At 39.7% G+C, this 21,304-nt stretch overlaps 1 protein-coding gene across 1 annotated transcript in view; it reads right to left on the bottom strand.

Annotated features, from left to right (window-relative positions):
* Nucleotides 1-7,993: 7,993 nt before the first annotated feature.
* LOC308109794 (glutamate receptor 2-like) overlaps nucleotides 7,994-21,304 on the bottom strand; it is a gene marked incomplete at its 3' end in the record, with an annotated part of 52,725 nt that continues 39,414 nt past the window's right edge. The window contains exons 17-19 of the mRNA XM_080463599.1: nucleotides 17,124-17,238; nucleotides 13,211-13,345; nucleotides 7,994-8,164 (exon numbers count right to left, since the gene is read on the bottom strand). Of these exons, the coding sequence (XP_080319725.1) occupies nucleotides 7,994-8,164; nucleotides 13,211-13,345; nucleotides 17,124-17,238 (421 nt within the window). The remainder of the gene's footprint in view (nucleotides 8,165-13,210; nucleotides 13,346-17,123; nucleotides 17,239-21,304) is intronic.

Below are 21,304 nucleotides of genomic sequence, written 5' to 3' on the forward strand. Positions count from 1 at the left end.
TATCATCATCATCATCATCATCATCATCATCATCATCATCATCATCATCATAAATTTGCTATCACGATTACTAGTATTTTATGGATGTGATTTCTCAGGACATCAGTTTTTGCTCTTGGCACTTTGCACTTGTTTTAAACACACTTCCACGTTTATACTCACGATTCCTGATCACATCCCTGATTATTGCGTTAACATCGCTGTTGTCCTTGATTTCTATACAAGAGGAGCCTCCATGGCAAAAACCTATGAAACATTGATGTGTGGCTCGATTAGAAAACTGTTCACTGTGCTTGATTGTTTTTCATGAATTGGGAGATGAGCAGCCATGTTTCGCTGGGTGGGTGGGCAGGTCTTTGCTGTGGCCTGACAGCCGTGTCAGATGGACGTCCGTCCGTCCAGTTTCTCCAGGCTGGATGTTAAAAAGTGAGATCAGGAGTCATCAGAGAGATATGAATGACTAAACTCCGGATTGGAAATCAGGGCCGCTGGCCCGCGGCGAGTGGTGATCCGTCACCAAAAGAGATGGCGAGCGTTTCCGCCCACTTGACGGAAGGAAAGGGAGAATGTGTGTTGATTGGCTGTAAGGCACTGGCTCGGGCGCAGTCAGGACAGATCAGTCATGCTGAGGCTCATGGGTAATCCTGGACGAAGGTAAGCCACTGGGACGCGGCCATTCTCACTGGTCGATCCTGTGATGGACAGACGAGCTTTGGAGCGCATAGCATCTGTGAATTTCATCTGCACAAAGACAAAAACTGGTTAGTAGTCATTCGCAGCAACACGAAGCCCGGAGCGTAAATCCAACCTGAAAGGAACAAAATACAAACGTCCCCTTCACAAGAGTGGCAGGAATGGAAAAGTACACTTTCATTGAATTGTTCTGTGTTTACTAAAACTTTCTGGATCCTTCCATCCAGCACATGAATGCACATGCTTAGTAATGAAGTCAATAAATTGAATTGCTTGTCTCATTCGCAGAATAAACACTTACTTTTTTTTTTTTTTTTGATAAAGAGAGTAATAATTACTCTCTTTATCAAAAAAAACCCCAATAGTAAGTGTTTATTCTGATAAAGAGAGTAATAATTACATTTTAATAGAAAGTCATAAGGTAATGAACCTGGTACAGGAACTTGTTTATGGAATAATCAGGTCAAGTCATTCAGTTTCTAAAAAGTCCTGGTCTGATAGCATTCACAGCAAAGTGAGAGCATTATATCAGTGCCACCACTAGATAAATGCTCTGTTTCTGTGTGGATAAGAGAATTAGCATCAGTATGACTCTGTAAAAGTCTATTTTTATTTTATGATTCATTTGAAGTATTTCACCAAAGAAACGCTCCATCAGCTTGTGTTTGTTTTGTCACAGATTCAAGTTTTTTTGTTAACATGAACTGTTATGTATTGCGTTCCTTCTTGAGTCTTTTTGCTCATGCAAAATGAAATGTGATTTATATTGAGTAAAAAAGAACGATAATTAATCGTGATTAATAGAAATTTATTCACAGCCACCCTGTGATTAATCTGATTAAAGATTTTACTCGTTTGACAGCACTGGTAAAAACAGAAGAAGAAAGAAAAGATTGAGAAAAGTGGAGAATAAAGAGAACATTTCCTTAAGCTGGTAAATGCAGCAACACATATAGAGAATGAATGAACTGCAGCCACACTTCTAGGCAGACGCACTTCCTGATGAGACACAGCAAATAAAATCATTAAAGACGATTCAGTGGATTAATGTCCATATGAACTCTGGTTTGGAGGACACGCTGGCCTCCTGTTAAGGAGGAATCTTTAAATACTTGAGAGAGCATTCGCTATACTTTGGTAGTTTTATTGAAAGATGAAAAGATTTTCCCTCTAAAAGGAGTGAATGATGGTAAACTATTGAGGGTGTAGAATATCATGTCTCTATTTGTGCTGACTGAAGACCTGTGGTGTATCTCAGGAATTTTTATGTCATTCTTCAGTATCGTACTGCTTCTCCGCCGGGCCGCACTGAGCTGCAGGTGGAATGAAGCTGTGCCTGCGTCCACTTCTCATCAAAATGAAAGTTTACATTTATTGGTTTTGTACAAGAGTTTCAGTCCTGATGACCTTGTTGCTGGTTTAAAACGTCTCCCTCCCTGGAGCTGTTTCAGTGGGCTCTGATCAGATCAGGGAACACTCCATTAAGATTCTCACTCACACACATTTGTCTTGTCATCAGTTTGGACGATGCACTTGGCTGCTCTCAGCTCTTCATGTTTGCCAGGTTTTCCTGCTTCCAACACATCAATTTGAACTGTTCGATCACTTTGTGCATTCTGACTTTTGAAGCATGATGCGGGGCCTGATTTACTCCTAGAAGGGTTTGCATGTACAGAAAGAAGCTGATCTACTAACAACACGTGGGAAAGTTTCAGCTCCTGCGACACACTGGGGAGGAGTTTCAGCAAATAGATTAACATATGTGTCTGTTTCCTATTTTGTTTTGAAATCTCACGCTGTTTCGTGTTTCAGGCTCCTTGGGTTCCCCTCCTCGTGTCTGACTGCTGCTCCTGCCCTGATGTATTTCATCTGTTCCTAAAGTGTGCGATTGTCTGCACATGGTGGCTGCATTATAAGTCGGCCTTCTGTTCTCTGGGTTGTTGCCAGTTCCCATGCTGTTTCACCAGTCATTCCAGCTTTCTTCTTGTTCCAAGTCTCATGGTTTGAATCTTTTTCTATCTGACCAAGATTCCTGTCCAGCCCTGGACTGACGACCCTGAACCTATTCAACATTATTCAATCAAACTCGCCTCTGCTACAATGTTTTCCACCTTCCCTGTTCACCTAAGAACCAATGAAGAACACTTTTCTCACTACCTGCTGTGTCTGGGCTTTGAGTGCATGCTGCACTGATAAACAATATGATTTAAAATGTCTGAAAATGTGTTTTTGTTAATACAGTTGAAAAAGTACTAAGAATGCTGCTGTTACAGGAAGAGGCATTTCCTCAACTGGCTACCCATGACCCCCCCCCCAGACTTTATTATAAGATATTTTCTACATTGTACCTCCTTTTAGGCCTTGCAATTTCTTTCAGAAACACATCCACCTCCCTGGTATCACGTCTCATTTTATGTCTCCACCCAATCCCTCCATGAAGAAAACAATCTAAGAAATGACATCTTTCTCAGCAGATCATTTCAAACCCTCCTTTTAATTCGCCTGTTGTCTCACTAATGGTGTCATCTGAACTGATCACAAGTAAAACACACACAAATCTGAAGCGCTATCTATTGCATGAGCTTTCAGTTGACTAAAACTTGATCCAGGATCGAAGAAAACTAGGTCTTTAGTTCCACTGTGACAAGCGAGTTCCCCTTTTTCAGATGTCCACAGTACTCTCCTCAACACTGATAAATGGATTCTTCCACCACATCATTAGAATCTACTGAGGTTGGATCTTGACCAACTCTTTCACATAAACACAAACAGTAATTCTACTTTATGCTGCGGAGTCAAACTAATCCTCAGGGCATGTCAGGTACTCCAGTCGAACTGCTAGTTTACTTCATGTCTGATGATAGACGACGGCACCTGAAGGGCTTCAGCTCCTAGTTAAACTAACTGACCTCCTGACCAACCAGATGAGAGTGTGCCAGGAAGTATTTTGGCTGGATCAGCATTCTGAAACCCTTATTTCTATTCTATTTACACACCAGAGTCATTTCAAAATTTCTTTCATCGCACTAAAAAAAGGTTTAAGAAAAAAGACGCAATCACTAAAATGGGAAAAATGCTAAAATGACTGCAATTTCTAAAAGGGTAAAAAAAGCGTCATAATTACAAAACAAACAAACAAACAAATAAACACGTGAAACTGTTTAGAAGAGATACAATCATTAAAATGTCCTTCCTTCCTCTATGACTCTATAACTCCTCCCTGTAAATAGTGTGTGCTTTTTGGTTAATATAATCTTATTCTATTCTATTCTATTCTATTCTATTCTATACTAAAATGTAAAAATTGTATGAGAAATGCAGGAAACGAAAGATGAAACCTCTAAAATCTGGTACAACAAACGGCTGAAAATCTAATACAATGTTTACCATCCTAAGTTGTAATTGAAACTTCATAAATGCAACACAAGATACAGTTTTTCTTTCAAAACTGCTGTATATATGAAACTTTACCAGCTGTGTTATCCTCCTTTTAAAGGTTAAATGTGTTTTGTGACTCCAGGCCAATTTGATTTGGTGAAAAATCAAAAACATTTCTCTTTTGGTCATGAATGTTTCGAGGCCTGGACTAGACTGATGATGATGCTAACAGAGGAAGGATTCCCAACCAATTGTGGGGCTGCAGAGATGACAGGGAGCCTGAGGCTTGTGCACCTTGAGATAATCTAGATAAGTTTGTCACAGGTGAAAGAGAAAACCAAATAAGACAGGTTATTTGTAGAATCCACAGCAGATCTGGCAAACACTTTAATGTATGACATTAATTTCAAAAATGCATCATAGAATTATTACGCAACAAAAACTCCTCTTCGAACAGGGACTTTAACAAAATAATTTCTCTGACCATTTTTTTAATTTAGCGTGTGTTCATGATTCTATCAGTGATCAGTGGTGAGACGTTAATAATGTAATAGTATTGCATTCTTTTGCCCATTTGTCATATTCTTTAGCATTTCCTGGATAATAAAAAAAGGCTCTGGCCTTTGTTGTATGGATACAAATTGTGATTTGTTTGTAAACATACGGAATTTGGTGTGATTGATTTGGGAATCTGCGGTTTGGAAATTTGTTTTCATGTATTCGTTTATTCTTTGTGCAGTAGTGATACCTTTTATGGGAGGTATATTTTAAAGATTTTTTTCTGGTAGAGTAACCTTAACCATTTAAATGTTTAATTCCGTTTACCACCTAATTATGAACTAACTCAGTCCTCCTGACAGCAACATGAATTGCGTCACACAATATCTGATTAGCTTTAGCCTTGAGCCATAGCGGCTTTAAACCATTAGCATTAGCTTCTTTTTTATAAGACCTACTACCTGCATGTTGATCATCTCTGGTTTTCTTTTAACACATGCTGACACAAAGATAACAGAGCGTCTTTGTCCCACTAATTTATGTAACTTAATCCAACAGTGAGATTATAAAACATCTTCCTCCACCAACTGACTGAATCGTATGAGTGAATCCGTCATTAGACTGATCCATACGGTGCTGACAGCAACACTATAATGCTTTATGCACATTTGTAAGACATCGTTATTGGGAGAGACAACACAAGTAAAGTGAGAGTTTCAGAGTAACAAGTTTAGTTTTATTCGGTGAAGTACCTCCAATCACAACACGGCCTTCAGTCAGGGTTCCTGTACGATAACCTCCCATGTTTATTTCTAAAAAGTTAACTGCAGGTTTTCATGCTGTACTAAAACATGTGAGATTTAGATTTAAAGTGTTTCGTGAAGCTGCTACCAGTCCAAACCGTCTCATCTTTCAAATGAAACCATGGGGCTGCTCAATAAAAAGCGGACATTAGGACACATGAGAGTGACTGACCAATGAGTCGGTTAATAAAAGAGGATGATTGGCTCTAAAGGCAGAACGGAGCAGGGGAAACCACTCAGGAACAGATAACAGAAGAAAACAAAGAATTGGGAAGAGGCGAGAGGGTGAAGAAGGACAGCGGGGAGGACAGGAGGACGGAGTGTTGGAGGAGAGGAAAAAGGCATGGGGGAGGTGAGCAAGCTGCTGGGTGATGAGTAACCAAAGGAAAGGAGTTTCACAGTCATATACAGCTTTAACATACACTCGTGTTACTGGTGGTTTATTTACAACAACTGTTGCATTCACATCATCCCTGGCAAAGCTGGCCGGCTGCACCACATGCTCCTTTATTGATCACCACCGTGAATAAACAAGCAGGGTCCTGGTGCAATGTGACCACTAATCATACTTTACATTAAGAGCTGCATTTAACATTTAGTCCTTCTTCATGTTTATTTTTAAACACCTGCTGCTGTTTTCTATCCTTGCAATGAGAGTCATTGAGCAGGTAAAGATAAGACTGGAGAGAGCTTTGGTCTCCTTGGTCACTCAGAGCTCCTATGTAGGAGTTTCTAGCTTCATAGGTCAACTAACATTGAGTTTTTCACTGGTTCATAAAAGAAAATGTCCCAGGTGGGATATTTGACTTAGCTCCCAGAGCTAGTTACCATTAGCTGTGGTTTCAGGTGACTAACTCCATGTTTCCCTTCAGACAAACTCAAACATACAATTTCAAAATTATTAATTGAAAAAGGAGCTCTTTAAAAAGCTCAGCTTGGTGGAGAACATATATTTAGTGTGACCTGCTGTAATGCAGTTCAAACTATGGCCCAGGTTCAATCCGCAACCTGTGATTGATTTCTCATTGGCCTTGAGCAAATATCAAGCATTATGTGAATACATCTTATTTATATAATGAGCTTTGTTGCACTACTTTAGAGCGTGGCTCGACCCTTGAAGTAGTTTTGTGTATTGGGCCTTTTTGAGCTATCAAAAAAAACTGTACTTAATTGAACAAAACTCAATAAAATGTTCTCAGATTTTCACTCAGAATCACAAACCTGGTGTTATATTTACAACACATTTGTGGATCAAGGTGATGTAGGGTTTTTTCTACAAAGCCGAGATTTTGTGTCCATCTCTGAGTGGAGTTTGCATGTTTTCACAGGGCATTGAACTTTTCTCCCACTCGTCCAAAAACATCCTTTTGAGGCTACTTATTGGCCCTGAATTACCTCGGGATGGCGTAGTTGAGCTCTGCTGCAGCAGTAGAGAATTGTGGGATTGATCTGGGAGGGCACACCATCCTGGAGCCCATTAACTAATCACATCGCACCACTTACGTAGCTGCAATATCATAATATATTCTGGCTGGACCAGGAGGGGTGACTGAGAGGAAGCTGAGCCTGCTCCAGCCGGATCCAGCCAGTTTGCAGTCAAGTGTGCTGCACTGCAGCACTGATTTTAATACAGTAAAGACCTGTGAGCAACAGATAAAGTGTGTAAGCTTGTAAGCTTGGATTGGCCATGTGCATCTGACCCTGGGAACTCAGCAACAGAGAGTTTTACAGTATGAATGTGTGTGTCTGGTTCTGTTTGTCCTGTGATGGAATGCTGATCTGATCACTCATGGTCAGCTGGGATCGGCTTCAGTTCTCCACCACCCATTTCATGATGTGAATACATCATAAGAGTCAAGGTAATAGCACTTATCTAACTAGCCATTCATCAATATATTTTATTTTCCGATCTTTCTAAGTGAAGGTGACCTTTGGTGGAGCAGATTGCTGCTGGCTATGGGTGAGGACCAGATACAGACTGGACGGATCTCAGTCCATCACAGGACAAACACATAAAGAAAGACACACACATGCGGATTCAGACCAACAGGACAATTTCAAGTCACTAATCAGCCTCAAATGCATGATTTTCAGACTGTGGGAGTAAATCTGTGTATCCAGATAAAGCTCAGTGACTCACAGGTAGAATTTGAAAATTCCACATAGAAAAATTCCAAATCATGAACTGAACCAGGGGAAAGTCTCACTGTGAGGTAAAGAATGCTTAGCACTCATCCGCTCAAGTACAATAGTTGAATTGTTTTGTCCTACTAAGATATTGACGCTGGCGAGCTAATCAGCTCAAAATTGTTCTGTCTTGTAATTCCACATTACACCATCAGATGGTGTCATGAGCATTTAGTTCACCTCTAAATGCATAAAGCAGTACTGCATGAATGGAACATTGAAACTGGTTGTTTAATAACTCATTCAAAAACATCTACCAAGGTTTTGTGTTCTAAAGAGTATCTGAACTATCTTAGCCACCAATAACATGAATGCAGCTGTTGTTGAAGTTGAAAGGTGTCACATCAAACCAATCAGGAATGAAGCGTCAGACGCTGTCTATGACTGTGAGGTGAGGACAGTTTTAGCCATCAATCATCGCTCTCCTACCCGTGTTAGATCTTGACGCTCTCAATGCCGTAAACGTTGTAGCCCTCTTTATAGGTGGCGTAGTTTGGCTGGTGGCTGGGGGACAGCAGGTTGAAGTTGGGGGCGTGTTGAGGAGAAGACAGAGTGTGTGTGTAGTTTCCTGTGTGCTGGGGTGACGACAAGGTGTTGGCTGCCACCTTTACAACAAAAATAAAGTCATTGTTACAGTCGGCAGCCGCGTGTGTCGCTCCGATTACTGATTCAAGCGACAGAAGGAGGTGGAAAGCAAAGTGCAGAAGCCAAATCATATGTGTGTGCATTACAGCAGAAGGAGAGAAAGAGAGAGAGAGAGAGAGAGAGAGAGAGAGCAGCCTTGAGCCTCAATGGCACGTTGGAAAAGAAGATAATAGCAGTTGCTTAATGTGAGGTTGTGTTCACACTTGTGTGATTTCCAGGCATTAAAGAGGAGTAAGTTAAAATAAAATAAAAATCCCATTTCAATTGAAAAACTAAACCAACTACACATTTTCAATGGTTAGGATTCTGTATTTGTGTTTCAATAATAGATCATTTCTTGTTTTATTCTTTTTCCCTACTGTTCCCATTCAGTCCTTTCAAATTTCCTGTCAGCTTCCTGTGTGTGTTTACATCTGGGCTTAGTTTTTTCAGATTTTTAAGGTAGAATATTTTTTTTGGTGAATATAATATTTTAGCTTCTGCCTCACTCTGACTGGTCTGTACACTTGCTGTGCACCCATCTTTGTACCTGATCTGGTCCGATATTTAACGTTGCCCTTTCTCCTTTGAGCCTCTGCTCCACATAAGAGCGATGTGTACACAGCAAGAGCTCGAGTAATGGAGAGATGTGGTCTCATTAAACCAGCAGAGTTCATTCGAGAACCTTAAAAACCAAGGTTACATGTAGGTATTGTTAACTTTAAGAAGATGCTGGAAGATGTTGAGTCTGAACAGGAGGTGCAGGGACGCTAAATGCAAAAAGCTAACCTCCAGAGTCCTGCAGAGAGCAAGCATTTGACCGTTTTGTAAGAATTTCCCTTTTCCTTAGTCTTAATAAAATGGTTATTTAGTTGGGGAAGATATCATTGACCAGGAACATCCCTGATAAGAAATGTAAATTATTTCATGACATAAAGCTAGTGACATAACCTACCTCACTTTAAAAGAAATTAAGACAGATCTGTGATGAAATCAACTGCACTGGTGTCATAAATGAGAGGATTTCTATCAAGAACGAAAAGTTATTCGTTAAAGACGACTTTACAGCTGTATGAATTCTTGCATTGTATATCTTAATGAAGATATACAATGCATATATATATATTATATATATACTTGCCTGTCCTGTCTTCTGATTGATGATTTTAGACATGTGTAAACTGCACTGTGTTCAATAAAATGACACTAAAGTTCAATAAACTCCTGTGCAAGTCCTCGTCTCTCTTTTTCCTTCGCTGCTTTTCTTTACCATCAGTGATTAATACATTTCCTTTTGCTTTTGGACTGAATGATAATAGAGCCTCCTTATGTCCTCATTTGGAAGTGGACCGGACTGCTAATTTTAGGACTTTGATGGCAGCGTTCGAGATTCAACTAATGATGCACAGCAGCTGCTCATCGAAGCTCACCTGCCAAGTGTGAACACACCCAGAGAGCGAAAACAGCAAAGTCAGAGCACATGACGCCATAAATGTAAAAATGTTAAAATATTAGCATATTCCACACAACAGGAAGCACAACATAAAGCACAATAATAAGAAGATCCAAAGACATTTGAACACAACATCCTGGAGTGGATCCTACATGTGTGCGTCTGCACTGGACACTTTAATGAAATAATACCTAAATGATCAGCTGCCGCCCATCTGGAGGCTGACAGAAAGGCGCGGTAAGCTGTGAAAAGTGAGTCTGAACTTGAAGCTTCCGGCTGAGGCACCATCTGCAACTTTAGCGAGCTGAAGAGAAACCAAACAAGTTTTCCCACATCCAGAAAGAGGAGGGCAACACAGGAGGAAAGCTGCTGGCTCCTCACATTGACAGCCCGCTTCCTCTTCTGAAAGGTGTTTTAGAAACTATCTTCCTGTATGAAGGTATGATTCTGCTGAGACACTCAAAGTCTTCTTCAATCACCAACAGATATTATTTAACTGTTGAAACAATGGTAAAATGTTTGGAAAAGCACTTTTTCTAGACTGTGATTGAATATTTTCACATGACTTTATGTTGCAGAGCTGGAAAAACATGCTGATTATTAAACCGGTGGAAGTAAAATCTAACACAAACTGTGTGAGGAGATTTCTTTCTACCAGATGTATATATATATATTCACAGGATCCTGTGATCATTGAGTTACAGTGGGAAGCCGCAGGCTTGTTTCATCAAGATCACCGGGGACTGACCAATCAGATTAGTTTAGTCGCTGAACATGGATTGTGTGAAGTCAGCGTTTTGCTAAATGATCCAGTAATTATTGCTAATTAACTCAAATTTATTCTGAGGAATTCCTTTCAGTCAGCAGCTTTCCTGAAGTAAACATTAGACAGGCTGGATATATAAGTAAATCCATTAGAAATAGAATGTGACAATTTGCAAATCTTACACTACTATCTGAAGCTTAAAACTCAAGTATTCCTTAAAATATATGAAACTGCAGAATATTAACGCCCAGGTGTTCTTATCAGAAGAGCTACCTTTTTTCATTAATCAGGTTTTAGAGTAATTTTTCAAAAGACACAACAAAATGTTATTTCGATATAATAAAAATCTGTTGGACGGTGTAAAACTGACCAAAATGACATTGTATTTAAAACTGATGACTGAAAAGAAAATCTGTAAATAGGCTAAACATTCTCACTGAATGTCTTTAAAAAGTTTTCACATTCCTGTTTGCTCATCCTACTAACTGCATGGTATCAAATATAGTAAAGAGTTAAGAGTTAAACAATCTGTGAAGGAAGAGAAAATATTGGGTTTTATGAGTAAATGCAATGAAAAGAAACTAAACTACTCTGGATGATAAAACATAAATTGAGCCTTCTCGGGTGACAAGGTCACTGTTGAACGCACATTAACCCAGAGGACAAAGCATCCATGAGTTTCAATAAGAATGACAACATTGATTATTCTCTGAACACTTTTTAACTCTCTGTCAGCTCATCTTAAAGGTCCCATACTATACAGTTCTTTAACAATTTCACAGAGGTGTCAGAGGACCAACAACATTGTATTCAAAGTGTATTTCCCCAACTCCAGCCTTGTAGACTTGAATTCCAGCCAGTCTAAACGTCCCTCTAGTGAGTTCTACTGAGAACAGGCTGTTTCTGTGTCTGTGTCTGTGTGTCCACTCCTATCCCAGGCCCGTCTCAAGGAGAAAATCAGTGTTGCCAGATTGGGCGGATTTCCACTCTATTGGGCCCGTTTGGGCAGCCTGTTTGTGTTTCCTTTTATCTTTGTTCATTTAGTGCAGTTACGTGTCTATGATGTGCTTTATGGTTTTAATATGACTTTTTAAAGATGCTGAGATCTGGGCTGGTATTTAGAGGTGGGTGGGTTTTACGTTGTGTTTGACCTGAAAACAGGGAGTCAGATCTGGCAACCCTGGAGGATACAAGGCTTTCTGGTACCATGTGCCAATGTTTATTGTGAATTTATTGCTATGACTCGTGGAAATGCTGATTCAACCAGTTTGAAGCAGAATCTAAGCCAGTAAGAGAAGCTCCTGAAGAAGTTCAGACTCTGCGGCTGCAGCAGGACGTTTCAGAATAGTTAGTTAAAAACAATGTGTGTGTGAGAATGTTACTTATTTGTGTCGTGTGTGTTGTTACAGTTACTACAGAGTAGCTAACACTAGCTCCTGCTAACTGTAAGGCTAACTGTTACAGTTTTTCATTTTATACTGAATTTATTCAGTATATCAATAATCTGTTTCCCTGCCTGAAGGTCAAAGTAAGTATCACTACCAGAGGGAGTAGTTATTTCCTTGCATGACATCATGAAAATCTGTGATTCTCATTGTATGAGCACACATTCACTCAAAAGTGGAGCAACAAGTAACAGAGATTTTTATCACTTCTGGGGCCTCAAACACAGACTATGGGGACACAGATTACTTTTAGAAAACCATTAGGAAAGGTATTTTGCATAATATGGAACCTTTAAAGGAAATCAGACTCCTAGAAGGCAATGACATCCCTTTGTTCCTCAGTTACAGTGTCTTCTTTGGTTTCACTGCATTTGAACTTCCTCTTGTTGCTACGGAGATGAGCTGCGCTAACAGACAATGGTTTTAGTGGCCATGCAGTGACACAGTCAATCTGTCTGCAGTACTCATTGAGGGTACAAACATCAGAGCAACTTCAGATTAATTTCCAGCCTTGTCCTTTATTAATGGAAGGTATTTTCTCCATATTCCCTGAATCTTTTAACAATGATAGATTGATATTTTGAAAAACTTTACAATTTAATAGTTGCACTATCTATTTGCTGTCTTTCAATATTCTCTTGGAGATCTTCTTGTGATCCATTCATGTCTCCTCGCCAGATTTGTTTTCCTGCTTCTTCTTTTTTTTTCTATTTCCAAAGCCTCGGATCGTGGACTGAGTGGTTGATTTACATGTTTCATATCTGCCATTAAAACCACCCAACTCTATTTATAAACTGTCTTTCACATTTACACTGTTTTTTGAATTAAACAAACTAAAACTAAAAATAGGATTGACTGTGTTTATTTAATAAATGTCGTGTTTTTCTTATGTGAGTGTTGAGAGGAGCTTGTTCACACGACAATTCTGCTTCACATGCAACACTCAACTCAACCAATATTCATTACACACGGAGGAAAATACAACAGTACAACACATGTATTCTGGTTTGATTACCAATCACATGAATCATCACATGAAGTCACATTCCAAACATGTTTTAGTGAGAGTATATTAGAGATGCACAATGTTATCTAAACACACTCCAGATTTTTCTAATCCATACTGTATATAACAGTACTGGTTTACCGTATCAAGGCTCCTCCACACAGGGAAAGTGCTCGTCATAAGTTACAGGGCGTTTACAAAAACACATTGTTGCATCTCTAATCACCCTAGAACAGCAGAGGTTAATATTGGCGACATGCTCGCGTCCTTCCCAGTGATGTCAGTGTGTTAATATACGACAAAATTTAGACACAAAATGAGATAAAACCAGAATCAGGCTTTAAAAAGATACAGTACCTTCATTTTTTTGGCTTCAGCGCGGCTCTTGTAGCAAAACTCTACGAGAGCCACCATCATGGCCAGACCCAGACCTCCAACCAGGATGTAAAAGACTCCTGCTACATTACTAAGAGACAGAGCGCTGGTCTTCTCCTACACAAACACACACACATACACACACAAACAGTCATTGCAGTATAGCTGTCTTTTAAAGCTGATCAACTACATGTATTGTTTTATCTAACCCCCCCCCCCCCCCCCCCCCAAAAAGTCAACCGTAGTCTAAAGCTACTCCTAATAATAAGACAACATCTAAAAGACATTTCTCACATATTTGGATCTGCAGTATTTCATCAGTGATGTGCATGGTGTGGTTCTGTTGCTTTTACTAAAATCTCAGCTTTGTTGTTGAAGTTGAAAAACTTAAGGATGCAAAAAAAAATAGATAAAGACAAGAAGACATGATATTGTAATACTCACGGTATCTATATTTGATGTACAGTGCTACTGTCATGCAATATGACCAAGTACAGAAATGACAGTCTCTCTCAATCTGTTTCCAATAACTGCTTCAACTAAAATCAATCTCTGGAGTTCTTCCATGTCCACAAGCTTACAAGTAGAACTTGAGTTAACTGGATCGCTGAACTTGACACTTATACAGTTAGCATTAGCTTGGTTCCGGGAAGTTGATGTTTTTTCCTTTTGATATATGCAGTTAACACAATGTGTGTGTTGGAAATTGATTTTCTTGAATAGTGCTGAGTTGGCTATGTGACCAACAGATTAAGGATATACAATTTAGCTTCAAACAGCAGGTTAAAGAAAGACAAAAAAATATCACGTCACCGTCCTTTAACTAAAAAAACATGAAGACTTTCCTAAATACCTCCACAACACAGAATTCCTCAGACATGGATTTTGGACAAAATCCTAAATCAAATGACATGCACACACACGCATACACACAAACACACAGTGTTAGTGTAGTCTTTATTTAATAGCTAAACAACTTTGAAACTGTAAGGCAATAAGATATTTGTCCTCAGACTCATCTGACCTGAGCTCAGACTAAACAGAGATGATCTAAAGACAACACAGACACAGGCGAGCTGACGGAGCACATTTAAACACATTTAAACACATTTAAAACATCCTGCCTACATCAACGTGTTTCAAGGATGCACTCTGCGGTCACTTAGAGATGAGATTCCAGAACAGCAATGAATACTTTTGTTTTTAGGTGGAACACTAACACTTTGGGTGACTCTTCTGCTAAAAGTCTGTGCAAGTAAAAATGGGCACAAACTTGATATTTTGTGCAAACATGAGGAAGTTGATGGACTAACAGAACGCAGTGAGGATCACATCCGACAGATTCACGAGACACTGGAAGGAGTTTATTTTGTAAAGTAATCTGCTTGTTTATGATTGTCTCCATTATTAAAAAGGAGGTATAAATCAGCTCGGCCTTCAGTGGCGAAGCTGCTGTTATATATGGGTGAGATGCATTTCCTCAACTGGCCAATCTTATTTACATACGTCTTCTTGGGTCTTTTCCCCACTATATCGACTTTGCAGCAGATTATGTCCTCCCCTGCATTTTTAAAATTCAGATTGATTTGCTGTAACACTTGGACATGTTCAATAACTTCCTCTGACTCCGTACTATCACATTTTATTTTGTGCTTGTGGCGGCTCAGCACTCCATCCATTCGATCTACTGCAAACTGAAGAAAACAAACATTTTCTGCACATTCATTTGAAAACTACTGTTTGCGCGTGATGTTACTCATCTTGTTATTCTTAGATGATCACCTGCAAAATGCATGTAAACCAAAAGCCCAATACATTTGCATGAGGATGCAATTTAGAAGGATTTATTTGGATTTTACTAAATCAGGCCGGATGTTGTGTAGTTTACAAAGCATTGCAAGGCCTTTAGGAGTTGTTTTTTTTGCTTCTTATTATACGCATTAGCTATGCAAAAACTGAAAGCTCTCTATAACCTAAGGTCTGCAAAGGCAAGGCAGAGGTTTGCAGTTTATTTATTAACTGACATGTTGTTGCAGAAGTATAAACAATGTACCAGTGTTCTGATCCGTCTCATTAATCAGCGCTGAGACCAACAGTGCAACATTAACGTGATGTTGCATATCAGAGTGAACCAGGCTTCTTACTTCCATGCTGGATTGGCCTCTCGTACACATCTGGTAGTTAAAACATTACATGACACAGGCTTTATAGCTTACATCAGTGCAATACAAAATTTCCTGTGTAATTAACACACTAATGATATTAATGGAGCTTAAAATTTGAAAACAAACTTTAACTAAAGAGCTTACAAAGATCATCAAACACTTGTGCTCAACTGATGTTGGATTGAATGCGACATTAATTATACCTACAACCAAACTGAAGTCCATCAATTTATCTTCTTTCCACTTTCCTGTTCCTCTAAGAACTTGATTAATTACGTTTATGCTCTATATGTCTATTTTGTGTTTTTGTGATGTGCTGTATGTGTTTTGTGTTGCACTCCTTTGAAAACAACACATGCTTCATCTATTAATAACTTAACGTTAAAACATCGCGGCACTTTTCTCACCTTTCACTTGAAACTATTTGGTTTTTTAATGGGTCTTAATCCTAAAAAAATAAATGTCATTTTTCATTGTGTCACTTATTACAGAGATTCTCTACATGGGTCAAAAAAACATCCATTTTCTTGGAGGTTAGTCACTTTGCCACACTTTAGTCTCCATTTCTTTGCCTTAATTGACTTTGATTAAACAGTTTTGAGTAAGCTTCTGACAGACAAACATGTAGACAGACGGACTGACACAAGTGACAATCCAACAGACATTATAAGAAAAGACCTGAGTGAGCTGGTCTGTCCTCAGGACACTGCGGTGTGTTTTCCACCAGGACGTGACATAAACTAGCGTGTATGAGCCCTGCTGCATAAGCTTACCGTGCCAAAGCTAAATGTATGAACAGACAGTGTGTTGAATTCACCCACAGACATAAAACTAACCTTATTGGTGGAGTCCTTGAAGCCACACTCTCCTTTATCGTACCACCACTTGTTTTTCATCTTGTCTAGGGTCCCTTGCTCATTCAGTTTCAATACGGCAAGGTTTACTGGCACTCTTCAATGGGAATAACATAAATAACATCATTATCAATGTTATCTTATGTTATTAATGAGGCAGCGGTTCTCACACTCTGGCCCAGCGACCAAGAAAGGGACGGCCAGTGACTCTTTGCTTCATCCGCCATTAATATTCTACATTAAAACTGAAAGTTAAAGTGGGTTTTTAGGAATGAGACCAAATTCAGTTTACGGAGTTCTGCACAGACTCTGTAGTCTGTCCAGTCTGTCCAGTCAGGGTCCCTGTGTTTGGCCTCTGAGACAGAGAGTGAGAGGCGCTTCAGTGAAAAGCCGTTCTGCTTTGTCAGCAGCAGTATTCCTTCAGGCCAGAGCCACAGATAAACAGAGTTTGGACAAACTCTTTATCCGCAGCTCTTCTCCTGCACTGTTGCTGCTATCTGGTGTGAGGTCACCTGACCCTGGTCTGGCCCTTAAATCTGCCCTAACCCTGACCTCAACCAAACAGGGGGCAACACATCGGGAAGAAGCAGCACAGGTTACAACGCTACCTGCTCACAGTGTTCACCAGCCTCTTCTCGATCTACAGTGTGTGTGTGTGTGTGTGTGTGTGTGTGTGTGTGTGTGTTTGTGTGTGTGTGAGTTGGGCATTAACACTGCTAGTTTCTGTGCTCACATGCGGCGTTGTAACTGTGCTGCTTCTTGACATTTTTCACATTTCAGAGCTCAGTTTGACCTTTGTGTTCTACGTATGTGTTTGTGTGGGTGTGTGTGCGTGTGTGTGTGTGTGTGTGTGTGCGCGTGTGTGTGTGTATTAACCTTGCTCTCCCCTCCTCCGCTGCCGCATTCTCCCTTGTCATACCACCACTTGTTTTTCAGTTTGTCCAGCAGCCCCTGCTCGTTCAACTTTAACACCGCCAGGTTCACCGCATTTCTACATGAACACAGTGGCTGTTAGCAGTTCAGGCGTGGTCAGAGTCAGTCGTCCTGCTGGTGAGCACGTTAGCAGCCTCACGTCTCAACATCAACACAATGCAAGCAGCCGCAAGGCGTCTCTGTCTGTGGGCTTCTGTTTCCAGAGCGTTAACATGCGATAATATCTATGCTCGGTCTGCACAACACACATGGAACTGTGAGAGCTGACATATTTACAAGTCTCACATGAACTTGTAGATCAGCAGGCACTGGGCTCTGGTAGCTGCTTGGAGTTTGTCAAAAATGACAAATGTCTCATCGAATCACTTCTGTCTTACACTTTACTAAAAAAAAAAAAACACAATACTTTAGACTCCAGAGGTTCCCACTGATGGAACCTCCCCGTTAAAGGCTGTGATTCCCTACATCCATCTCCGAAACATTCACAGTGAGGCCAAATGCTGGAGGAATCGGCCGCTTTCACCTAGAAGGAGCCTTCAATACAAAAACACTGGGCAGCTTCCTGTCTGCTCTACACTATAGACCTGATACAGGCACCAAAGAGGCCCCTTTCCTATATTTCCCAGCATGACAACAAATTCAAAAAAATCTGTATATCAATGTTTTTTACAGACAATTTGAGCACACTGTTTGCAGTACAAAAAAACAAAAACAAAAAACAACTCAATTAAATGAACTAAAATGACTCGCTGTATTACTGAGTTTATCTCCAGGTGAAAAATCAAATACGCAACTATTGAATAAAATTAGACATCTTGTTGTTATTGAATAAGCTGCCATTATTTTCATCAATCAATGATTACCTTTGACATGTGCAACTCTAACTTTGACCACCTCCCGCCAGTATCCACCACGTACTCCTGGTAACACTTCACGCCTCAGAAGAAGTTTGGGATGTTGGGAACCTCAACAGTCTATTAATCCTGTGCTACCCTTAGAAACGCGAAACCCAAGTTGTTCTCCATGACTTTCTTTAGAAAGTGGCTTTCTATAAGCTCTGCATGGTCAAATTGACTTAACAGATGTTTAAATTGTGACAAAAACTGTCCAGAATGTAAACAGTCACAGAATGAAACAATGTGCACAGTTTTTAAATATCTAATATTTTGAAATAGTTAGAACTTCAAGCATTTAGATAAAGCAGTTTGTAAAACTATCTTTATTTAATTGTTAAACTAGGAACATCAGTCTGTCTGAAAAACTGCAATATTTGCAACTCAACAATATTCAAATGAACTTTCATATAAAATGCGTCAACAAGACAGACCACAGGTTTTTGTTTTTTTTATATATACTGTAACTCGATCACATTCAGTGACTTTGCATGGATACCCATAAAAAAACACTTCTAATAGTTCTCTTATGCTTTGCAGTGATGGACTCCTTGCAATACTGGGGTGGTATGTAAGAAAACAGCTCATAATTTACCATTGCTGAAGCAAATGACATTTGTCAATTCCTTTTTTTTTTTTTAAGTTTGGCCTGAAGCAAGAACCAAAACTGAAGCTATGTTGTGTTTCCACAACAGATGGCTCATATACATTTTCCCCTGCTTGAAAACTAATAGAAATACACGTACCTTCTTTGTTGATGCAAACATATTGGAGCCCAAATCATGAAGTTGATTAAACTACTGAAGAAAAGAGCTGAAACTATTTCAGCTGGTTTTGTGATTTGCAGCGTTGAGACTGCTTGTTATGACAATTCATGTGAAAAACATTCACCAAAAGCCATAGTTTTTGACCGCAATATTCATAAATAAAGTCCTTGAGCTGCTCGACGGACTTTATTATCACGCAAAGTGTTTTTTAATAGACTCCCTCTCACATCTCCAGGGCAGAATTATAACGCCTTTCAGTTCATTTACAGATGTTAAACTCAAAAAGAGATTCGATGAGACATTTGAAAAGATTCCACTACTGGAACCACATTTTATGGAATGCTATCAAAGCCCAGCCACATGAACATATAAATATAGCTCATCAGTTCCATTACAGCCAGAACTACCTGGCCTACATTGCACTCTGCTGCCACTATTCATTAAACTCTGATGTAAACACTAGGATCCAGTGAACCTCCGCTCAGTAAATCCCCTCCAGGATGAATCAGCTGCTGGTGAAGATGAGGCTATTACCTTCAGATTGGTGTAATAGTCTGGATGGGGGCAAATGATTGTGTGATTACATCAAGAGTAACTGGGAGTGTCCATTAAAAGAGCAGGAAGACGAGTCTGCATCTTATTTAATGAAGCAGATGTTTAGCAGTCTGACATAAAGCCTTGTTGGTTGTCTTCCATCTCCATGATCACTTAGCAGTGTGTTTCACTATGCCTCATATCAGAGCGCTTTTTAAACATCTCAAGAGATTTGAAGCATCTTAACTTGTGCTAGTTCTGAAATTACTCTTGATTTGTCCCACATGACCAGCACAGTAGCGAAGTCAGACACTTGCCAGTGCTTGCTCACATATTTTCCTATTGAAAGTATTTTAATTTATGTTGCTGAGCAACTCTTCTCCGTCATTAAGTGCTTTCCTTCACAATTTAGTACAGTAAAAGGCTTTTATACAGTATATCTAATCTACAAAACACTAATGTATTAAAAAGAAACAAATTGTACTTAAAAAGTACATATTAGCACTGAAGTTGATCTTAGCAACATATTTGTGAAAAGTTGAGACAAGTGCAAGAAAAAAAGTCATGCAACACACATATCCCTAGACTAACTGGGCTATTTGGTGGAAGGTTTAACACTCAAGATTACAGTTTTCTCTATAAAAAAACAAACACATGATGATATTATCTGGAGAGTCTAGAGGATGAGTCGGGGAATCTGGGAAATGTCTAGATGCCTGGAAAAACTCCCAACTGCACTTAAGCCAATCGTGCATTTCAGGGCCTGTTTACACCTGGTGTTAACAGGTATTTCTGGTGATCCAATCACAAGTGAACAGTACTGACGCAGACTATTTACACTTGTTTGTATCATGCTTTTCAGGCTAACCACTTTGTGTTGTGTTGTGGATTGTGTTGCTACCTCTACGTCACTTCTGCCAAATGGCCTGGTCGCGCAGTTATGAGTCATCCAGTTTGCGCTGGATTGTATCCTCTGTTCAGCCCACTATAAGGCTGTGGAGACCTCCAGGCAGGACGTCCATGTTCTTTTCCATAGTTTTTTGGGGGAAAATTGGAAAGTTTACAGACTGTATAACTCAGACCAGTGCATTCTCCTAAATTGAATTACAGTGTGCAGTGATGACGTTTATGTATGACGTATTTTCCTGCAACAGATTGACAAATATCAATGAGAGTCTTCCTCACTACCACTTCCTCACTACTTCACATCTGTCCACAAGATATTTCCCAAATTTATCTTTCTGCGTCTGCTTGTTTGGATTTGCCCTGTTAGCTTTGTTAGTTTACTACCCAGAATGCACTGCGCCCTACGTCACGTCCTCTAGCTCCGTCAGATGGAAAGTCTGCTGATAGTCCCTGATGCGTTCACACTGTCCATGATACGGAACTCAGTTCATTTGCATGTGAACCAAGACCCACGTTTTAAAGTGGACCATAGTTCACTTCCCTGATCTGGATTAGAGTCCAGGGGAGCGTTCACACCGGCCTAGATGAAGTGGACTTTCTCTGAAAGTCCCTCAAATGAACTCTAGTCTGGATCAAACTGGGCTGGTGTGAACATGCCATTAGTAAAATAACTTGGAATGCTGCCTTTCTTCTACTGAAAACTTTCACCAATTTATGAAACACAAGTTTTGATTTATTATGGTTACTTCTGACGCACAGTGGTAAACATGCACTTGTCCCAACTTTTTTAGTTGCTTGCATTAAGTTCTAAATATTTAAAACTTTGGTTTTGTACTATCTTGGATTTGAATGATATGGACCTAATTTCTTTCTGTTTACATTGTCCCGTGTTGTTTGTAACTGGGGTTGTTTATGCAGGCCATATGTTTTAGTTTGATGTAAGAGCTTTAGTTGCTTGCTACTATTTAGAGTATGCAGCCTGATGAAGACCTTCTCTTTATGGTGGAAATACTTACAGTTACAA

The sequence above is a fragment of the Lipophrys pholis genome (assembly GCF_963383615.2).
Source record: "Lipophrys pholis genome assembly, chromosome: 5".
Classification (NCBI taxonomy): domain Eukaryota; kingdom Metazoa; phylum Chordata; class Actinopteri; order Blenniiformes; family Blenniidae; genus Lipophrys; species Lipophrys pholis.